At 42.2% G+C, this 22050-nt stretch overlaps 1 protein-coding gene across 2 annotated transcripts in view; it reads right to left on the bottom strand.

The window, feature by feature from the left end:
* ACACA (acetyl-CoA carboxylase alpha) overlaps positions 1–22050 on the bottom strand; it is a 149858-nt gene that overhangs the window by 55760 nt on the left and 72048 nt on the right. For both annotated transcript variants that reach the window (XM_067309653.1, XM_067309654.1), the window contains exons 36-41: positions 19876–19917; positions 19045–19260; positions 18363–18518; positions 15902–16105; positions 13314–13469; positions 12335–12481 (exon numbers count right to left, since the gene is read on the bottom strand). In XM_067309653.1, coding sequence (XP_067165754.1) covers positions 12335–12481; positions 13314–13469; positions 15902–16105; positions 18363–18518; positions 19045–19260; positions 19876–19917 — 921 coding nt within the window. The remainder of the gene's footprint in view (positions 1–12334; positions 12482–13313; positions 13470–15901; positions 16106–18362; positions 18519–19044; positions 19261–19875; positions 19918–22050) is intronic.

The raw sequence follows: 22050 nt of genomic DNA on the forward strand, positions 1-22050 counted from the left end.
CCTTACCACCGCCACTGGAGCACATCCTCCACTCTGCTGCTTTCTTCCCACCCAAGGCACTACCACCGGCCCTCCCGCTTTCCATTCAGGGATTTGTCACAGGTCCAAAATACATTCTGCAAACGCCCCTCTCACCGCATGCTGCTTTTATGCCACGCAACAGAACACACACGGTTAGGCTGGATGTTCTGCTCTACTGGACGCCTGACCATCTGTTTAGGCTACCCAGGTGATCACCGCAGAACCTCATCACACTGGTTCTCTCTCACCCCACCCTCATTTTAATAATCTTTTTATTTTGTAACTACCTCCATTTTTTATGCCTTTCCTTTCATTCCTTTGGCTCTTTCCCTTTTCCTTCCCAAATAGTGCAGCAGCTTCCTTCCAGCCCCACCTGGTTAAGTAACGCTTTAGCTGCTTATTCTTCTTTTCTTTGTAAATCATCAGACGATCTCTTCTGGCCCATCTTATGGAGATGAGCAGCATCTGTGCCCTGCACCTCCCATCTCTTCGCCTCTGCATATCACTGCACAAGGGAGATGGCCATCATGGAGTGCCATTAACAGATGGAAATAGCAGCGTCCCCTGAAGCCCCCATGCATCACCCAGTCTCAGCTTGCTCAAGGATCATAAGCTCTGAGTACACATTCCTCAAGCCGATTGCACATCCTCTGCAATCAGGAGGGCTGAAACTCTCAGCGCGGAGACTCGGCATACTGAACATTATGAACTAAAGCGGGAGGGGGAGAGGGGAGAAGCAGCAGACAGATATGTGCTATTCAGTCCAAATCAAAATGGCACAATACACAGTTGAGATCCAATCAGCATCTGCAATAAGATATGCCATAATAGCCTCATTAAAAAAATAAAAAGACAGAGGAATTAATCAAAGGGTCATTGGAAATAAAGCAGGCAGCAATCCAAAAATATTAGAGCTGGCTACTGGCAGATCCTTCCCTTACACCTCCCCTTTTGAGAGCTGAGATTGTAGGTTAATGGGAAGATGGTGTTTCAGTTCACCTTCTCATTGGTCTCAGTTTCACCCAGTGCTGTTTTGACCGATATGTTGTAAGGGATTAATCTGCTTGTTTGCTTTTGAATATTTGCAGATTTACAGTTACATCTTAGCATCTGACGGTAGTGTTTGGAAGAGAGAGCTCCTGCAGCAGTTCCAAAGACAGAAGCATAAATCCCAAAAGGTCAGTAAGTTGCTTCGTCAAAATACCAGAATTGTTGCAAAATGAAAGGGTAACTTTTAATGCTGTACAACAAGTGGATGCAGCTGGAGGCCAGGCACAGATGAAAGGCTCCTTAGCAAAGACACCAGGGGTCACACAGGCAACCTGTCCAGAGCCTGAAAGAGCAACCTCATTGATCCCAAATAAATCTTCACAGCCAGAGGGCATCTTGGGACTTCTGCTTTTCTATTACTGGACTTTCACAGGAGAAAACAAAGCAAAAAAAGCGTGAAAAGAAGGACAAGAAAGGTAAGCTTTCTCCTTCTGACCTCACTGTTACAGGAAGAGAGATGTCACAGGCTGGATATTAAGTGTCTCTGCTTCGGACTCTCTATGGTGGGCAAGCTTGTAATTAGAAACAGCAGACTGAAAAAAATCTGCAAATCCAAAGTTCAAGGCTACAGGATCAGCCTCTAAGAAAGAGGGGATGCCCATCGGTACCCCCATCACCTCCTGCAGCTCAGTCCTCTACTGCATTTTGCAGGCTTATTTTTCTCCACCATCACTAAAACCCGCAAGTGGGCACTTGCCCAAGCTGACACCAGCCTCAGGGAACAACTTTAGTTCTTGACAGAAATCCAAAGGGAAGATGGAGTACTATTCTCTTTAAGACTGCACCATAAACTTCTTCCAAAGTAGCACAGAATTAACGCTAATTCACAGGGGTGTATCGAAGTAGCTGCCCCCATGCAGCGACACTGATGCCATCAGCCAGGGCTGCGCCAGGCAGCGCCGGAGGACGAACACAAGCTACACGAGCCACCGGAGAAACGCTCAGGCTTTGCGTTCACTAAATCCTTCCTTGTTGCTGCAGCGAAGTGCAAGATAGGAACGTGCACGGGCATCGCGGGAAGCCTACGCAAGGATCACAACGCACCGAAAGTAAAACGCTGGCACCCTCAGCTTACGCGGGAGGCAGAGGAACTAACACCTGCACCAGTGACAGAGCTGGGCTAGTTTCCCAGACCAGTCTCGCAGGCTCTCTCTGCCTCCCAGGATATAAGACATTTTTCTCAATTTCATCAACTTGTTGATTTTTGACATTACTACAAAAACATCCATACTCAAAACACTTCCTATTGAGAAAATTCAAATCATAGCAGAGATCCTCAAATAGCTTCCTAATCCGGGATTGTGTATCCTCTACGCAAGCAAAATCCCTTTTGCTGCTGCTGGTTAGTAGAATAGGAAAAACTATTTAGCCAAGGCACAGTAACTACATAAACTCTTGAAAATAGTCCGTAACTGATAAATGCGGTGCAATCACATGCTCTTTAAAAAAAGAAAGAAATTGAAGTGCACCACTTCAATAATTTGTGTGCCTTTTTGCATCCCCAATACATACTATATTTTGTGCCATTTATCCAGTAATAAAAATCACAGGGCTCAGCTAAGGCTTTTTTCCCCATGAACAATGTAGATTCTGTTTAAATTTATGGGTAGTGGAGGATAGCTTTCTATTTCAGAAAAAAAAAGTGATGAGATTTTTAAGTTAACGGCGGCATGCCAAAAAATGGAGAGTTCACAGGTTAATTAGACAGGCTGAGCTAATCACCTAAGAGCACTGTCAGAACACTAATGGGCGATGGTAAGCGGCAGTGGTTTCAAACAGGCTCTTTTTAAGAGCCAGCACAGTCTGGAAGTGCTTCTCTTGCCACAGCTCTATTCCCAGCAGCTCCAGGAACGAAGAAGAGAGGGAGGAAAAAATAAAAGCCAGAACCATCTTATTTAACTGTTTTTATGTTGGCAAAATGATTTGTGCCACAGCATTTCCATAAGAAGTGGGACCATTATTCTCCTGTAGGAACACATTTGGTTTGAAAAGTATCACTGGACAGAACGTGAAAATCAAAGCAGATGAATTATTCACAACCTCCGATCAGAAGTGATCATTATTTCTGATGTTCCAAACTGTGATTAGGATTCAGCGCTCAGATGTCATTTGCTCCCTGAATAACACCAGCAATGCAGAATAGCATGACACACATATATTACACACAAGTTTTATATATATAATTTTATACACACCTTCTCCCACTAGATCTTTGGCTTAATGTAACCATTAACAGATAGTAAAAACATGATATTAACTAACGTTCGTTTTCACGGCACTCATAAATGCCATTAGTTTGACACACAGTGTCAACACTAATCATGGCCTAAAATTAACACCAAAATTGACTTCAACATTAATTGCACTATCGATGTGAACAGTAATACACACAGTGATGCAGCTACAAATTGACTGCTGGTGGCAGCCAGGGCTGTTGACAACAGACACCAAAGGGAAGGGAAGGAAAGGGAAGGAAAGGGATAGGAAGGAAGCCGCCTCCGTGCTCGCCCCGGCAGCGGGGCAGCCTCGCGCAGAGGGAGCCGAGGTGGACGGGGGCTGGTGCTCCGGCGGAGGGAGCTTTTAAGTCCCTTTCTAGCTGGTTCCATAATTCCTGGAGAAGGGTAGTTGAAATAAAATCGGATGTAAACTCGAACAGTTTATTATTTGTAGCATCTGTGTTTGAGCCATGCCAGTTGTGTTATTTTATTCTGTTTCTTTCTGAGCAGGGATGATGTTTGAGCCTAGGTACTTTAAATCGTGCTTCGTTTTATTTATTTATTTCCACATTTGGAAACCTGGATGTCGGTCTCTAAATGTCTAAGTAGAGCAACTGAGCTTAAGAAAGGCTTCAATAATATACATTTCTTTTAAGAACCCTGACAAAAAAATTGTCTTGCTCCCATTCTATTGCATCTACACAGCATACATATTTTTTAACGTAAAAATATACATAAAACGTGAAGACATTTGTATGTCAGTATTTACTACAGGCAGAAGTTATAATGAAAAGGGAAATGCAACAGTTGTAGAGTCTAGCACATGCACACTAGAAATGCCAAAGTTGAACATTAATGAAACCACATTTTTTCCCCACTGTGCATTTACATTCTTACATCTTTAAATCACAGGAATGCATGTTCCCTGTGCAGGACCTCTGTCCGATTGTAAGGGACAGCTGAACTGGTGTCCCTTGACTCTACAAATGCCAAATCACACTGATGCACAGGAGAGGATGGGTGCAGTGCGCAGAGGCAAAAACACCCTCAGAAATTTTACTTGATGCAGCCAAAACAATCTTCCTAGTTCATCGTTTGAATTGGATGCCCAGAACTTTAGATCTGAAAGAACGCCTCCCTGCAATTATACTGCGACCAAAAGCAGTAAAATGTTATTATTATTATTATTATTATTACTATTTTTAATCTTCCACATGGACCAACTCCTAGAAAGAGGGCACAATGCACATGCTTTGCTAGAGGCACACAGACTTACTGGCTTAACAGCAATAGAGTGCCAAAACCCAGGACTCCTGCACTCTTTTCTTGGCTTTGAAAAAGGTGTCATTTAGTGATCAAAGCAGTGGTCGCAGGCAACGCAGCCAAGCACGTCTGGCATGATCTGCTGAAGAGTGTCATGGCCAAGCGCCTGAGAGACGGGAGGAAACAGTTCCAGGATGAGAGTGACGAAGGCTCGCTCAGGAAAAGGGGCAGTGAAGTACGTGGACTGAACGGTCGCTGGTCAACGGAATGAGCGGGACTCGAACCCGTCCTGGTTCCTTCCACGAGACTACAGGGCACCAAAGGGCTGGCTGATGTTCAGGGAAACTGGGCATATAGACACGGCACCAAAAGGAAAGCTCATTCCCCCCCTCCCAAAACACACACGCACACACACACACTTAGAGACAGTGTAAAATTAGTTTTTACTGCATGTTTGCCTGTGCTGCAAGGTGTGAAGCTTGAACAGTTCCTCCTGGGGACAGCTAAAGCCATCTTGCTGAACTCGGAGCAAGTTTCTGTCAAATTTGAGCTCCTGCTCCAAGCCCGCAAAATTAGCTGTGAGCAACACTGCCAATTTTTCACCAACAAGAAAGCATTTTTGATGAAGCTTTCCAAACAAAACAAAAAAATCCTCCCTAGGCAAGGTGCAAGGCTTGAAAACTTCAGCTGAAAAAGTTTGCATGTGGTGAAGTTACAGACCGATAAGGACAGATTACAGAGAGCGACGGATAACTTTATTAGGAGATTTCTTGTTGTAGGCAAGAACTTTCTTGCCTACAACATCCATATACATGTGTTCAAGCATATACATAAAAATACAGAATAAAACTCTACTAGATCACAGATCTATGTGATGGCATAATGTGTATCCGAGGATTTTAAAACCCTCCAAGAAACTTAGGGCTCCAGTTGCCCTTTGAATGAGACATGATTCAGGCAGTCGCTGCTTTCAGCTTCCTTTTAAGCTCCACCTGTGATGTGAGGGGTTACTTCATACCCAGGAACATAATTTTTGTAAAATAGTAAGAAATACCATAAATGCCTCTTAGAGCTGTGATTTAAATATAAAAATTTGATAAAAGTTGGGATTACAGGAAAGGTAATGGAATTAAAATTCTGCAATTGTTTGAAAGCATTATGAAATTCCTCAGTCATACCCAATTATATAAAACCACATAAACACTTTATTCGAGCTACTGGAAAAATCTGTTATATAGATTTTCTTATAATCTTTCAAAAATTCACCTCTTCAGTAGTTATGATAAATTCCAGCTCAAAGATAAATATTAGAGGCTCATAACGTGGTGCTTTGTTCAGAAAGCCTTTTCAAAGCCTAAACTTCTAGTGTTGCTATAACATACACATACTTTTAAGATCAGACTATTGGAGATACAGTGTCTACTGCACTGTGAGAAACGGGCACACTGACGGAACCGATGAACACGGATATTAACCCAACCAGTACGATGGGTTAATCCCAGGCGGGTCAGGGAACCCCGCTTAACTGCACAACTACAGCTGAGCGACGCAGCAGCTCCAAACAGCGGTGACACGCACCCATCCCGGCTCGGGGTGCGAAGAACCCCCACACCACTCCCACCCTCCCGTTCACTCACCCGCCACCCTAAAGTGACATTAAACGTTCTAGGCACATAAGCAGAAAAAAAAAATAGCTTCCAGTAATGCTAGGGGTCCGCTTTTTATTTTATATTACATTCCACTTGTCAAAAGATAGCCCATCTTTTGCTAAAAATACCACTCTCCAGGCCGCGACAAAAAAAACCGTGCTCTATTCTGATCCCTGCCCCCACCTCTCACTGTGACATCTGAGGAGCTCATCGATAGGGGCTAAAATTATTCTGCCGAAGGAGGATCACCTTCTGAAATTGCACCACAAGTATTTCAGATGAGGAGACACCACTTGCTGTGCAGCACAAATAGTTGTCCAGCTTCCCTGTTATTTAAACCCATTCCTACCGCCACCAGAGCCTTCAGGTCAGGATTGCTCCCAAAACTCATCATCAAGAAGGACTGGGAAATACAAAGAGAAATGATCGTTTTTTCAGTAATCTCTGGGAAAAATAGTGGCGGGAGGGGGAGATGCATGGATGTTTTCCATTCAGCTTCACGTTCATTCCCAGACTTTGCAAACATACATCCTCTTCCTTTTCTCAAGTTCTTCCCCATCTGCCTAGCTGATGTTTTAATACCCTGTGCCTGTCATAAAATGTGGGAACATGGGGCGACAAAGCAGAACAGGCAGCCCAGCTATTAAGCTTCGCTTGTATAAAATTCATCAGCCACACCTTCCAACCCCAGGCAACCCAGGGAGCCTCTGAAACAGTGTTTGAGCCGCCCCTTGCCCACTGCTGTCCTGAATTTCACCTGGCCAAATCTTCCCCCATTCATGAGAAAGGGTGCCTGCCAATGCTCCAGCTAACAGGTCCGATTATGGATTATTTCTGAACCTCATGCTACTGAGAAGGAAAAACTGTGACATCTAGTGCCAATATGGAAAATTACATGTTTTACATGGATATTGCATGAGATTGAGATGAAAGGTAACATGGGGTGTTGCTGCAGGCACTCCTTACACTCGCTTTCTCCTTGTTCTTAAAGATTAGTTGGGTCTTATCAGTGAATGGTGCCATCCTAGTGCTAGAGGACCATGATAAACTTTAGTCAAAATATATAAAGTGCTAGAGAAGAAAACATCAGAATGCCCAGCTCAGGAATGACAAGTAATATGAGGAGCTTGCCAACAGGCTGAGCAAATTACCTTTTTACACTAAAATTTCAGCTAATACGTTAGTCTTCTGAACAAAGCCGCCTTCAATGGGTATTTGAAGAGGGCATCTCTACACTGCAGGTCAGGTCTCAGAGCTACTGCAAGCAACACATTTTAAAATCCTGTGAGTTGCCATATACTTCTGAACTCTAGCCCTGTGTACCTGTCTGTGTTCACACAATTTCTGGCACTTTCAGAGGTTTCCCTATTTTAACACAGCCACATAACTACAGAGCAACGTTGGAGGCTTAGAGGTCAGCCTGTGGCATGCCCAAGTTGAGCTTGCTGGACCAGGAGGCTCCAGGAGAGCTGCTGCAGAGCAGAACGCTCCCAGGTGCTCCGCAGGACTCTCACGCTCTTCCAGCGGGATGAGGTGCTGCATCCTTTCAAGTATCCCTCCCCTCCCCGTATCTAGGCAGCAAGTCCCACTTACAGACCACTGTCCCACCTGCCCAAAGGAGAAGAGCTTTGCCAGAAACATAGAAGGCTGCTACTAAAACCAAAGGCTTGCATTTATTTAAAAAAAAATTAATTAGCAGGTAAGTTAAAAGTCTTGTGGTATAATCTAAATCAGCATCCAGGCAATGGTATGAACTTTAAATGTTCTTCTTAATGACATTTAAGAGTAGAATGCAGCTGTTTGTAGTCTTCTGCAGTGTTTTTTGCCCTATGCAATCTCCGTACATTTCAATGGCTTGGGCTTATTTTAAGAGTCAGATTGGATACAGGCTAAGCATCCCCCTTATGGTGCATCGTTCTTGATACGCTTGCAATTGTACATCAAGTTATGCCCCACTTGTCCTAGAGTCTTTATTCAGTAATGGATCATTAGAAGGGAGCTGTTGACTGGTGATTTTTCTGATAAAATACTGTCTTCTTCAGCTCCCTTATATACCTACTGGTTCTGAAAATTGTTTACAAACTGTTCTTAACTTTCTATTGCTGTGAATTCAGTCCTGTTGAGAGTGCTGGCCTACTGAAATCCTACAGCAGCAGACAGAGCTTACTAGAAGAGTCTCACATGCGAGGGAGGAGTCAAAGCACCCAGACTGGTAATAGATGACGTGAAAAAAGAGAACAACTAGAGACCAGGACACAGTTCAGGAGCTTGATGTGAAGGATCGGAAGAGAAACTCTCTAGCAGAAAGCTCCAGGCAGCATCCAGAATTTTGTTTGCAGTCCAAAGAAACAGCAAACGTGTTTCAGAAGAACTCTAGCTGCACATTTGAGTGGACAAGAGACTGGGGAAAGGCCCTGCGTTAGTGATGTCTCCTGGGCTACAAGAGTACACACTGCATGGCCAGCAGCAGTGCAAGCCCCCACGCGGCCACAAGAAGACTCAGGATCCTCTGCTCAGAAGGAGCGAGCACTGCCCAGGAATAAATAGCAAGCTGTATTTTCATGGTCCATTAAGTCCCTGGCTTCTTTGTTGAGACTACTAGCAAAGAGATAATTACTGCCAAATGAGGTGGTGGGTTATGAGAAGTGGTCACAAGCTAAGTGGAGAAACATCTCTTGTATTGTGAAAGTTCTTGAGACTTCCCATTCTGCACATGAACAGATCTGAAACCTTTCATATATTCTCCTGAAAGCACAGACAAACAGCATGAGCCAGGGTAGCCCAGGACACCGCTTGTGAACTCTGAGGATGGGAGAACCCCAGCTACAAGCTCTTGTTCTGCCCAGTATTAGAACAGGGACTTGAACCTCAGCTGCTGGCATCCGGGTGAATACACTGACCACAAGTCAACTGGATTTTATGCTGGTTTCTCAATTTCACCAAGTAGTTAAAACAATTAGGGCACTGAGCTGAGCTGAGCTGAATGCTTTAAGAGGAAGAATGTCTTGACCCCTTTTCTCCTGGAGAAAATTTAACTGTTCATATTATGTAGCACAGCTCCAACAGGAAAGACAAGTTCTGCCTCAGAAGAGCTGGTGCTGTGAGGGTCAGGGCACTCGCTTGCAACGGGGGAAGAGTTGTGTTTGGTGTAAAACAAGTGAAACAGTAATAGGAACTTAAATGCACTAAACGATGGCTATATTTACTACAGTTAGAAGTTTTGAACAGAAATTTCCTCTTTAGCAAAAAATGCATGTAGAGTCTCTAAAAAGATTTTGGATTCAGCAAGTCAGCAGCTTGAGTGGGTGGTGAGGTTAAAAAAAAAAGTCACATTCACTTGGAAAGTCCTAAGAAGAACTCCTACCTGTCAGTGGGAACATCTCACATCTGTTAAACTCTGGGACACAGACTCCATTGGCACTGACCATCAAGCATTAATAACCCAAACTGGAGGGACGTCATGTAGCATAATACCTGGCACTAATTTAACAACTATATATTCAAAGACTCTTAAAACATATTTGTCTAAATCATCCTCACAACACTCCAAAGTAGCCCCATCTTATTAGGATATAAACAAACTGAGGCAGTGAAAACTGTGACTAAGGTTACCAAGCAAGCCGTTGCAAAGCTTGGAAACCCGGCCTTCCCATCCGTTCTCATTCCTTTAAGACCCATCATCTCTCCTTAACATGATTTTCAGTATATACAGGCTTCTGTCATTTTAAAGTCAAATACAGCTATCTGAGGACAAAACTCTTCCTTAACAAATTCAGACAAGTCTAGAGAGCCAATGAAACACGTGCCGTATTTTGAGAATGGTTCACCATTGTATCATAGGGGAGCAGCACAGAACCAAATAATTCTTCTCCTACTCCTTGTGGCATGTCCCCTCTTCCTATGCAATACTACCAGCTCCTGCCACATAGATGGATTACTGCAAGGACCTTCTCTTCCCAGCGGATAAGATGCTGTATTTTTCTGCCCAGATGCTATGCAGACTGATTCTCAAGAAAAGCAGAATGAATCCATTTACAGCCTTAACAAAGAAAATGCTTATGTTCTGAATTTACCCAGCATTGTGTCCCTTCCCTCTCTACCCCCCTCAGCCACCTTCATTGGTAAGAGAAACCTGAGTGCAGGTTTGTGACAAATTTGTTTCCTCAGCTGAAAGAAATTAAACCATAAAAGCCTAAAGTCAGCTCATCCCGATAAAGCCAGTGCAGCATGGAGGAATGCATCTGTTGGACAGCTCGTCACTTCTTGAATGTCACCTGTCCTTCAGCTCCTGCCAGAGCCTCTTCCTCAGATGGGCTGTTCCTATGAGTCAATGAGCCCTGTTGTGTGCAGGGGCTATCGGTAACAGAATTCAATACTAACGCCTCAAACCTCATTCCAGCTGCACGTGGTCCTACAGTAACTCATCCAGCTGCGAACAGGCTTGACTGACACTTTAGCAATACTACCTTTAGCCGAATACCTCTCTGGGAACACAGAGAGCACCTTCCTCGGCTTCTTGTCCATGCTCTAGGCTTCACCTGAGACAGTGACCCCTTTGCTGGAATTTCAGCTCCATGACCAGCACCCTCACTTCATTTTTGGGAAGTCATTAGGAAGCAGCTCAGAATTTGCCATGCACCTCCATGAGAAGTCATCTTCAAACAGATGGCAAAGCGTGGGGAAGAACATCATATTTTTCAACTGTCTGCCTTACTTTCCAGCGAGTCAGCCCCACAGTGCAACACCCACAGAGTCGGGTCCTGAACCTGTGCATTAAATAACACCACTATGCACACCACAACAGCCATGTAACTGGTTTTCAGGCCAAGCACAGCTAAGCCTACCAAGGGTTAAAATAAACTCCTAATTTTTTTGGTGGTCTTTGGGTACAGAATCTGTTATAATAAGACTATTTGTATTCATACTGGCAGAGTAAACACTACATGTTCATGCCCAGGCAGCTCTGTGCTTGTAATTTCAGCAAGAACAGAGCTACGTCCCTGAGGGACTTTGCTATTTCCCTAGCCACCATCCGCTCAAACGCTGAATGAGAGCAGAGAAAGAGAGAAAGATGATGGCATAAGCCTCCACAGTGCTGCAGCCTCAGCTCTCATGAAGAATGCAGGGAGTAGCTCATTTCAGGTTTAATTATACTAGTTAAAACATTTTTGCTATAGGCTCAGCAGAAGAGAGGAAAGCACTGTTCCCTCAGTCACCATTTACCGATTAGGTTCAATTTGAAAAAAATATTCAAAACCTCCTCCTGACAAGAGAGATGCAGTAAATAGTGATGAAAACCCCCGTTTCTTCTCATCACTATATTTAATGTTTTTGAAATGAGAACAGACCCTTTGCCAATCTTAGGTTATATATCTAGTAAAAGGAACTGATAGTTCAATGATGCCAAGAAAAAATAAATGATACCGCCCCTTAGAACTCTTCAAATTTAAATAACTGAAAAAAACCATCTAGCCTGGATGAAAAATAAACACCCCTTCTACTCATTAGCTTTATTCTCTAGTCATTTTGACACCGCAATCTTTGGCTTGCTAACGTAATGAGCCACCAGCACAGGCCACCACAGCAGCACAGCCTCCCCCGGCGCGGGCGAAGGAGCAACTCCATTACCCCGACAGCGCTGCCAGCTTGGTAGTCTCCTGTAAATCATTCACTAGGGGGGGATGTTGCACACACATTGCCAGCACGCTACACAAACACCACACCACATGGTCAATATTTAAATGCAAAGCATAAAATTGGTTTTCCTTTTTTAAGCAAATGAAAACATTTCTATTTATTCTTGTAAAACATATTTTGTTCAAATATAAGCCCCAGCTACCTGGAATAGCTGAATGAGCACTTTTTAATTATGAAGGAAAAAATAGCATAGGAACAGGTTTGAAATGGAATCATCATTTACTATGGAGGTTAAAATACCCATTGTATGGAAGGTATTAATTTTTAATGAAACAAAAATCTCATTTTCAAGAGAGAGATTTCATCTATGAAAGACTGAATGAATAGATTTTGTGCCTGGCTTGGTAAATTTTCATTACAATTGTCAAAGCTAGTCCAAGACACAATGTACTGCAGGACATGGAAAGAAAAGTAGTGTAAAAAGAAAGTGTAACTTGCCTCATTTCCTCCCGGCAGCCTGTTCATGTGCACCAGCTGGCCCTGATCATCCAACACCAGTTCAGTATACGTCAGTATGTCAGACGGCAGAGGCAGTGTGGGCAGGAATGCATGTTCATTCATAGAATTCCAGAGCTTAATCAAAGACTAGAGGATGAAAAGGTAAACTCTTGTTAAGAATATCATCTGCAAATATTTTTATTCAACTCACTGCGACTTAATATTCAAGACAGAACACTTGCTCTGCAATCTCCCTCCTCCCTCCGACAATTTGGCTGATAATATTCAGTAGATACTACTTATATTGGAATTTAAGCCATGAAACACAATTTCACATAAAGTAGCATTATTCAAATTATGTTATTCTGGACAGAACCCAGAAAATCAGATACAGAATCAATGCTGCAACTCTGTGTAGCACATTTAATGATGTGGTAATACAGGTTTCTCCTGAAAGCATTAGGAGATTCTTAGTTTCTAATAAATCAATCACTAGTGGGGAATGCTGTATATACCTTGGCAGTGTGCTACTCTCCAACTTAGCATACAGTGAAACTCAGAGCCATTCATTAAAGCACTGCCTATATTTAAGGATTAGGACTTTTAACCCCTCACTTAAGCAGGCCAGGAGCACAAAAGGAGTTGTAGTGTAGGTACCATCACCCTTGCATTGTCTAACCCTCTGGGAAGGTTAGATAACAGGGTGGGAGAATGAGGAAACAAAAGCAAGAAACACAAGATGCTTTACGTTTCAACTTCTACTGTTTGATTTATTAGCGGAGCTACAGCAGTAGCATATTAGGAGTCCTATCTTTTTTTCAAAGTAGACTTAATCCATAGCTGCCTAGACCCTGGGGAACTAACGTTAGTCACTCCAGGCCACACAGTTCCCTGATAAGCAAGGATGGCAACTGATAAAAGTGCTTTTCTGGTACAAAACTCTAGAACAACCCAAGAGGACTTAACAAAGAACACTCACCTGCCGGAACATCTCAGGAATGTCATAGACATACGATGTCCCTAAAGATTGTGCCTGGAACCTCTTGGACTGAAGCAGGTCTTTGGTCACATATGGGGTGTTGATCAGCATCCCATGAAGTGGTCCCTGTTTATCCCCATATGCTTGGAACATAATCTGTGGCAGAAAATACGACCAATTACCTTTTAATCCACTGATTTAATGGTCCTATCTCATCCATATTTTACCAAAAATCATTAGGATGGTCCAGATTGATCAGGCTTGGTTTTGTTCTCTCCAAATATGATAATACTTACATATTCTAAAACATCATGCTTCATCATGCGTTACTACCCTTTGGAGACAGTGCTGGACCACTACTGCACAGATCCGAGTATCACTGACTTATTACCGTATCACAGCAGAAAGCAAAGCTAACAGAGCCACATCTCCATAGAGAAAAGCCTGTGACTTAGATGACTTCACATTCACCAGTATTTCCCCTGACACTGTATCTATGCCGATTGATTGTGATAGCTGGGAGCAGAGAGGAGAACTCTATTATTTATGTAGTTGAACAGCACTGTATCTGTATCTCCACTGACTGATCATGGAAGCTAGGTCAAGACTTGCATATGTCATTTGGCTTGAAGTTTTGATATTATAAGTTTAAAAGATTTTCCCAGAGTAGCAACATGAATTATCAGCTGCCATGCTTCATGGCACTATATATTCCACTCGACCAGGACTCAGAAGGAAATCCATTTCAACTAAGAAAGAAATGCAATGAGCACTGCTTAACTGGGACAACACTGAGCACGTGCTGCTTAAAAGGAACATGTATGACAGAAGCAACTTGATCAGACTGTTTCTATCAGAACAGACATCAGATCTAATGCTGTACAGCCCTTTTTTTAATTGAAAGTGATTTAATTGAAGAATTCCACTAGAGAGAAAATTCAATAAATCATGCCTATTTTAGTTTTCAACATTCAAAATAATAGTTTGTGCTCTCTTCAGGCTTCACAAAGGTTGCTTTGTGAAGTAGCTTCTTCAACGGCAGAAATGTTTATTCAGGATAACAAGCGTTTATGACAGCACCTTTGTTAGGGACTCTTACTACACGGGGGGTCCAAATCTCTTTAAATCTATGCAAAGCTTCTGATCAGTTCTATCAGAACTACAGTCGTCTATAATAAAGACAGCAAACCCGCTCATTATTGCGGAAACCGTGAGACAAGAGAACAAGGTTATTCTTTCATGATCAATTTATGTTTCCATTCTTCAAAAATCATAAAAGTGCCCAGCACCTGGAACATCAGTAATGCTTGAATTCTTTTAAAGAGGTCTCTAGATTCAAAATAGCTCTCTGAAAACACAGGAAAATATATCCAGATACGAACCTGTCCTAGGAAACAGTCACAAGGGAGAAATCTACAGTTTCTTATAAAACTAACACCTTCAAGTTTTGTAAGACAAACCTTCCTTAAAAATACTGTAGGAATTAATTAAAACAATTCGAATCTGTAGAATTTTTTTAAACAGAATTCATTTAATATGCCAAAAAAAAAATAAAATAAATAAAAAAGGAAAAGTTTCTAAAAACTGTACACATAAAAGCACACTCTCCCAGCTTTAAAAAAAGAAAGTATAGTCTAGGTCTGACATGGATATTTCTCTAACCAGCTCATCAGAGACAGAATTTAAGAGGAAAGGTGACCTTCACAAGTGACTAACAAAGCTCAAGTGATAAGCTTAGCCACTGAAGATTATTAAAATGTCCTTTTCTTTTCTCATCTCCACTCAAAGGCAGAAATGAAGTAAAACATACAGACATTATCTGTTCCAGGATCTCAAGTCCGGACGGACTGTGCAGTCAGGCAGCTTGCTGGGAAAATTTAAATGGGAAGAGGGGAGAGAAGGTGACTCAGCACTTTGTTCGACATTCACACTGCACGAGTGATTTATTCTGTTGCTACTACTCCATGGCAGAGAGATTATTACAGAGATGTAAACATTTCTATATTTAAATATATTGCGTTCATCTTAGGGCCCAGGTATTTTAGCACGTGTAGGTATTTGAGTTAACCACAATATACCTATGCCATGAAAAGCACAAATACCAGAATAGCCACAACCGTTACAAAAGAGCCTACTGTATTTAAGAAAAATGGCCTAAAAGCACGTTCAATAATTTTCCAGCATCCTACTCAAGTCATTCCCTATACCTGTAGAATTTAAAAGAAGAGTTCACAGATTTTCTTTATCTGTTCAGGGAAATACATAATTCTATTATGTCCTACAGAATAAGCATCAACAGCGATTATTTTCTATTACCTTTTAGAGTACTCCACCAGAGAAGAAAACAGATGTTGTACAAATAACTCAAGGTATATGCAAAACAATTAGAAGACATGCACTTTTTTATAATCATTTACACGTTCTGCACACCTGCGGGCCCACTGGATACCTTTACAACGATTTGTTCCTCTTTATATGGCAAAGTTGAATGGCAATTTTGTATTACCCAAAAACACGGCAAACCACAAAAGAGCTTAAAGAGGCATAGCGTGCCCCACTACACACAATTTGTTTGCACAGAGCCCTACCTGTGCTGTTCTCGAGTCTGTCACTTCTTTGTACAGACTAATGTCCAAATAGTAGCCAGACTCATTGGTCAAGAAGAGACGAATGGGAATCGCCTTTCCGGTCGGCGTCAAGCGGATGTTGATTTTCAGTTCGGCTTGGAGGACACGGAGTTTCCACAGGCGACTCCCGTAGCGCATCACCATGCTCCGCACAGATTCTTCAATCTGAAAACACACGACAAGAAACGCCCTCACCCTTCTGGCCCGGGCGCCCTCGCCACTGGGTCGCTCCTCCACGCCGCCGCAGCGCGGTCCTGCCACAGGCCCACGCCGCCACGCAGGGGAAACCGCCGGAGCGGAGAGCGCGAGGTGCCGAGCGGCAGCACGGGCCCGGCGGCACCGCCTGGCCCCCGGGGCCCACCACCCCCATCCGGACAAGCTTGGAAAAAGGCACCAAGCTGCTCAAAACCTGGGGAGCGCCGAGGCGGACTGACAGCACCCGATTGGCATCTCCGCCTCGCGGCCCGTCGCACCCCGGCCAAGCACAGGGCGCCCACGGCTCCCCCTTCGTTTACGTTTCTTCCCGCAAGCACAGCTCTCAGCTAAGAACTACAAAACGCAGGAAGGTGAAATCCTGGACAAACAGTTACGTAGTACTTACAATAATCATGTTTCACTGCACATACGCCACAACGCTTTAAATCAACAAAGCAATTACTACTCGGAGTTTGGTCCGCCACTGTTCTATTAAACTTATAATATACTACTGTCGGCAAATAGCGCATATTAAAAGCAGGCAGTTAGTAGGCTGTTTTTAACATTCCTAAAAAATAAATAAATAAAATAAAAAATCTCTTCTCCACAGCTGTTCAGGGAAAAGTCATGGTATACATCTGAAGGCAGCTTATTTTGCAGGGGCTGCATATCCCAGCTTCTACAGAAGTGGCTGGAAACTGCACTGAGGAGGGATTTATTCAGAAGTGATTTAAACCACCAATTTTCAATCATGATTTAAAAAAAAAAAAATCAGCAAGAAGGACGCACTTATTTTGATAACCAATTCATCTGTTTAAACTTTTGGTTATCTTCATAAAGAAAGGTCAGCTCTCGACTTGCGGTAACCACGAACAGAGGACTGATTTCCAAGTAAATACAGCCTTTAGAGTTTATTTTGGACTTTCTTTGTGGTTCCTCTGCTAACCAGAAACACACTTTATGCCTAAGAACTTTCATCTAAGCATCTACAAAGCTTACTGTTCATTTATTTATAATGCTGAACTCTTTATGCTTTTATAACATAGAAAGAAAAATGAGGCATTTCTTTTTTACTTGTTGATTTTTCATATTCAAGTTCACGATTTGTCTCACATTGTATGTGGATAATATCTGGACTTCTGTAACAACCCCCCCAATATTTTAGGCTATTTCCCTATTAAAAATATTTATCTTAAATATGCTGTGAAAGAGCAAGTTCAGTTTCAAATACAAAACACATTTTGATAAGGTGTCCATTAGTTTAAACAGAGGAAGAGAACCATATTGCTTGAAGCACAGTGCTATTCCAATAAAAATATGAGCCCTGCTAGTTCCGAAATCTTGCACTTAATACTTACTCACAGATTGGAAGAAGAAATAAAGCTTTCTTACTTCTTCAAATCCCAAACAGGCTCCTGATGTGAAACAAACTGTTTACCTTACTTAACTAAAATAAAAGCTATTCTTTCTACTTTTGAAGAGAAATTGGTTTAGCAGTTCAACAAGCACTGTAATATTTAGTCAGACTTCCACTAGTTATGTGACTCCACTTTCTTTACATTTTCAGCAGAAAAATATGATGCCCAAATATTTTTAAATTAATTTCAATCACTTATATACTGGGGTAAATATGTGACTGGTATAGATTACAAATAAATTCTGAATCATGAAAAACATTTTTTAACTTTCTGGAATTTAATTTATATTTCATATTTTTTATATTAAGGTATCTAATTTTATCCATCATATCTAAAAAAAGGAAAAAAAATCAATTTTTTTTCCCTCCCTAATGGATTTTAGGTTAACCCATGGCATTATTCTGTTTTTTCCTGGTAATAACATTCACTACTAGCTAGTAGTGGACAAAAGCATATTCCACATGACTTATACTGACAACTAGAAACCCAAATCCATCAAAAAGTCACTAAACAAACAGTGATGAATCTCTCAGTACTTGCCTGATTTTCTACTGAAAAAAAAAATATGCAGTAGTTAGAATAACTAACTTGACTATCACGTTATCCCTTCTCATACTAGTCACTGATTGTCTGTGCTTTCTGCTATAAAATGGCTAGTTGAAACTGCATGTCATTCACCAAACAGTATTAAAATGCACGCAGTCAATAGGTGCGCTTAAATAGCATAAGAAAACAACAGACGACAACTCCATTCTGGTGAGTAAAGCCCCAGAATAACAAACAGGTTGGAGCTGGGGAACAGAGCATACCTTAGATGGGTCCATGATGACAGTAGGCACAAAGTTTAAGAAGATGTGATTGCAGTCAGTGCGCACGTTGGTATTATTAAAAGCCACCTCCAATTCATCCATGGCTTCCAGAAGCAATCGCTCTCCCTCATTTTGCAGATACTCAAAGGAGGCTTCCTGCCAGAGATTGTCAACAAACAATTTACTTTCTACTCAAAAAACACAACCCAAGAACACAGTGTTTGAAAAACTGCAGAAGGACTTGATTAAGAAAATAGGTTACATTAGTTTCAGCCCAATATGCAACCCTACTGCAGCTCAATCACAGTCACAGAGCTAGGACTCCTACTGCCCAGATTTACACACCCGGCTGACTTGTGCCCTCATTTACGTCAGCATAAATCTGAACCTGGACAGTGCAAACCATTACTGCAGTAGCGCAGGAGCAACACGGAGAAACAACGATTGACTCAAAAAGCAAGGATTCCTGAATTTCCACTTGGGCCACAGAAAAATCTCCTTGAAGCATGGGAATACTTGGTCTTTGAAGACATGCTTCTGTAGAGGCAACACTAGCAAAGAGAGGGCAAGGATCTGCAGTTCTTCATATACGTGCATACGTTTGCATGCAGATCCTTAGGATGACTTGCAGTGTTTCATATGCTATCCTGGAAACAGAGCCTGCAGGGGTGACAAAACTCACCTTGGTAACCAGGTCTGAATGCCTTATAATAGCCCTCACGAAGAACCTGTAGTCTGTCACTTCTGTTCCCACTTCAACTTTAGCTGCTCCCAGGTAGAGATGCATTTTATGATTGGCACACGGAATGGCAGTGAGATCAAAGTTTCGCATCCGGTTCAATTCTAGCTGAAAAGCCAGAGCTGGCTCCAGATGACGGTAGATCCTATCTTCCTCAAACTGGAAACATCCAGCAAAGCAAAGGGAGAAAAGAGTGAAAAAGAGGAGGATGGGTTAAGAAGCTGGAACACAGAAGATGGGGAGAACTAGACAATAGTCATTATGAAATTTCATATATAACTAAAAAGCTAAAAATTCAAATCAATATGCCCAAGATTTTTTATTATTATTATTATTTTTTAAGTCTGATACACCAGCATCATTAGTACTAAGCGCTGTCTTGAAATTGCTAGAATATTGAGAGTAGAACACAGATTGCAAGTTCCTAAACTCAATCCCCACCACAATCCTCTTTTTCACAGGAGTCCAGAAAGTTTGGTATCAAATCACCCTACAGTTTCCAACCTCCCCATGCTTCGCTGTGGCTAAAATCTGCAAAACCAGAAGCTTCAAGTTAGGCTTCCAAGCACATATTTTTTAATCCAAAATGATCAAAGACTCATCATTCTAACTGGCATCAATTGAGTGTGTGGTGGACAGGCCTAGAGGGGGAGGAGACAATTCTGCGCTGTGCAGTGTAAGTAGCTCCCTCTCTCTTAAGCAGGCATGGAACAACTATGTGAAAGAAGGATAAAGCCAACAGTTAGAGAAAACTCTTAAGACCATATAAGTTACCTTATCCCTGGCACGGAACGTGAAAAATTTTGGAAATTCTCTCTGTTTGAAAATAAAAACAATTATGTTAGCCCTCCAAAAGTAAACTTTTTGATCTACCCAGAGAGTGCTCACAGGCCAGACCTGGAGCGGCACTGCAGCAGGAGGATAAGAGTTGTTACAAGCTACTTTTACAATATTACACAGGGTGGTGGAACATCAAGTTACCCTCAACAGGGCAGCAGGGGTAGTTTAAGCCCGTCTTCCCTGTCAACGCAATAGCTGCCACTTGACTGGCTTTTGATTATTATCGTCTATTACCGACAGACAGTAAGACTGAACAGTCCAGACATGGCAGTGGGAAACCTCTTCTGGTTCTATTATGATGACGATTATTGTGGAAATGTTTAGGAGCCTTACAGTAAGATTAACGTCCTATTATGTAAGGTGAGGTACGCAAAATGATGTTTTATATTCTATAGCTCTCTTCATACTATTACTGCTAGAAATATTCTCTTCACAAGGAAAATAATGAGTTCTAATAGGAAACTTTATCCTTGTGTATGAAACAGTACAAAATAGTACTACAAAAATCTACACAATATGTTTACTATGTTTACTGGGTGGAGAAACTTTTGTGAAAGCTTTGCACCAACATGAGAACACTGGCCATTTATGCTAAATGTGACATCAGAGAGCATACACAACTGGCCAGAATTGTTTTATTAAGAAAAAAAAAGGGAGGCATCCGACCTGGCGCCACTGAATTTCTGAATGAGTGACAGTCACATTTGCAGTATCAATGAAAAACAGACAGCCCTAGCTTGATCCAGTGCAACAACCACTGCATGATGACAATGTACAAGGCTCCACTAAGTAATACAACTTTTAAGGGTAGAAGTAACCAATGGATCATCTTCTCTGCCTCCTATAGAGAGCAATCCCCAGAATTTCACCTGAAGACTCTCTGTCGAACGAAGTAACCTGTGTTTGACTGGAGTATATCTTCCAGACTAGTCACTGGTACAGGAAAACCTGCCATTGAAAATCCAGGCAATGGACAAATTTAGGTGAGCCCATGAGTATCAACAATATGCTAAGAAAATAACCACACAGAAGACACTTGCATGTTTCCTCACTTTTCTTCCAAATCCCTCCTACCTGTCCTCCTCTGCACGCTGTCGATTTCTAACATCATCCATGCTCATTCTGTCACTAATGCAACTGCTTTCGAGGCATTTGAGTAGTGTTGTGGGCAAATATAATAATTAGATGTGCGCACACACACAAAAATTCAGTGCTCTGGTACCAAAAACCAAAAGAGTGCTCCATTTCCTAGGCAGAAGAATTATACCCCTGCTGTGTTCTAATCAACCAACCATCATCAAGACAATCAAAATAATTTGCCTAAATTAGCCAATCAAGACACCCTGCAAATCGCAGAATGTGAAAAGCTACAACAAAAATCATCATAGTTGATTATTATACTAATAATCACGTTAAAAACCTAATGAGATGAGGAAATTGGAAGCTTGCTGGAGCAACTCTCTATTACCTCAACATGCTGGGAACTAATTATATAGACTGTAATTAAAACAAAAACAAACCCAAGCCCAGGCCCTGGCTAAGTTAATAGCTGGTCCAGTAATAAAAAGAATAGAATAAGAGCTGGTAATAAAGACTGACACTCACAAAAGATCCCAGAGGTATTCTACAAACTTTCCAAACCGATGACATACCACGGTGCATCCTCTGGCTTAGGAACAGCAACGTCTTAACAATGGATGGCAGGAAACGGCAGCTCAGGGCAAACGCAAGCCTGGCTTTGGGGTAAAGGCACATTCAGGAGAACTAGACTGACCAACCTTGCAAGCACAGAAGACCATTCTGAAGGCTCAAAGTAACTCCAAACCTTCATGATTTACCACCTTACTCATGCCACAGCACAGGGTTACATTCTCCCTAACACTTCCCAGAGGACTGGGGTCTCTAGTGAAGGCCTCTCATTCAGAGATTGAGTTCTATGATGCTCAGCTTGCAGGCTCACAGCCTTCAAGTAGCATTTGGTCAGATATGGTGGCCTCTGTAGTATGCGTCCCCATGTCCACAACAGGGAGCCACAGAGCTCTAGCTCCTAATGGCTTGTGCAAGGACAGCAGAGACCGGCTGTCTGACCAGGTAGCTCAACGTGAACAT

This window comes from Apteryx mantelli, chromosome 22, assembly GCF_036417845.1.
Source record: "Apteryx mantelli isolate bAptMan1 chromosome 22, bAptMan1.hap1, whole genome shotgun sequence".
NCBI lineage: Eukaryota > Metazoa > Chordata > Aves > Apterygiformes > Apterygidae > Apteryx > Apteryx mantelli.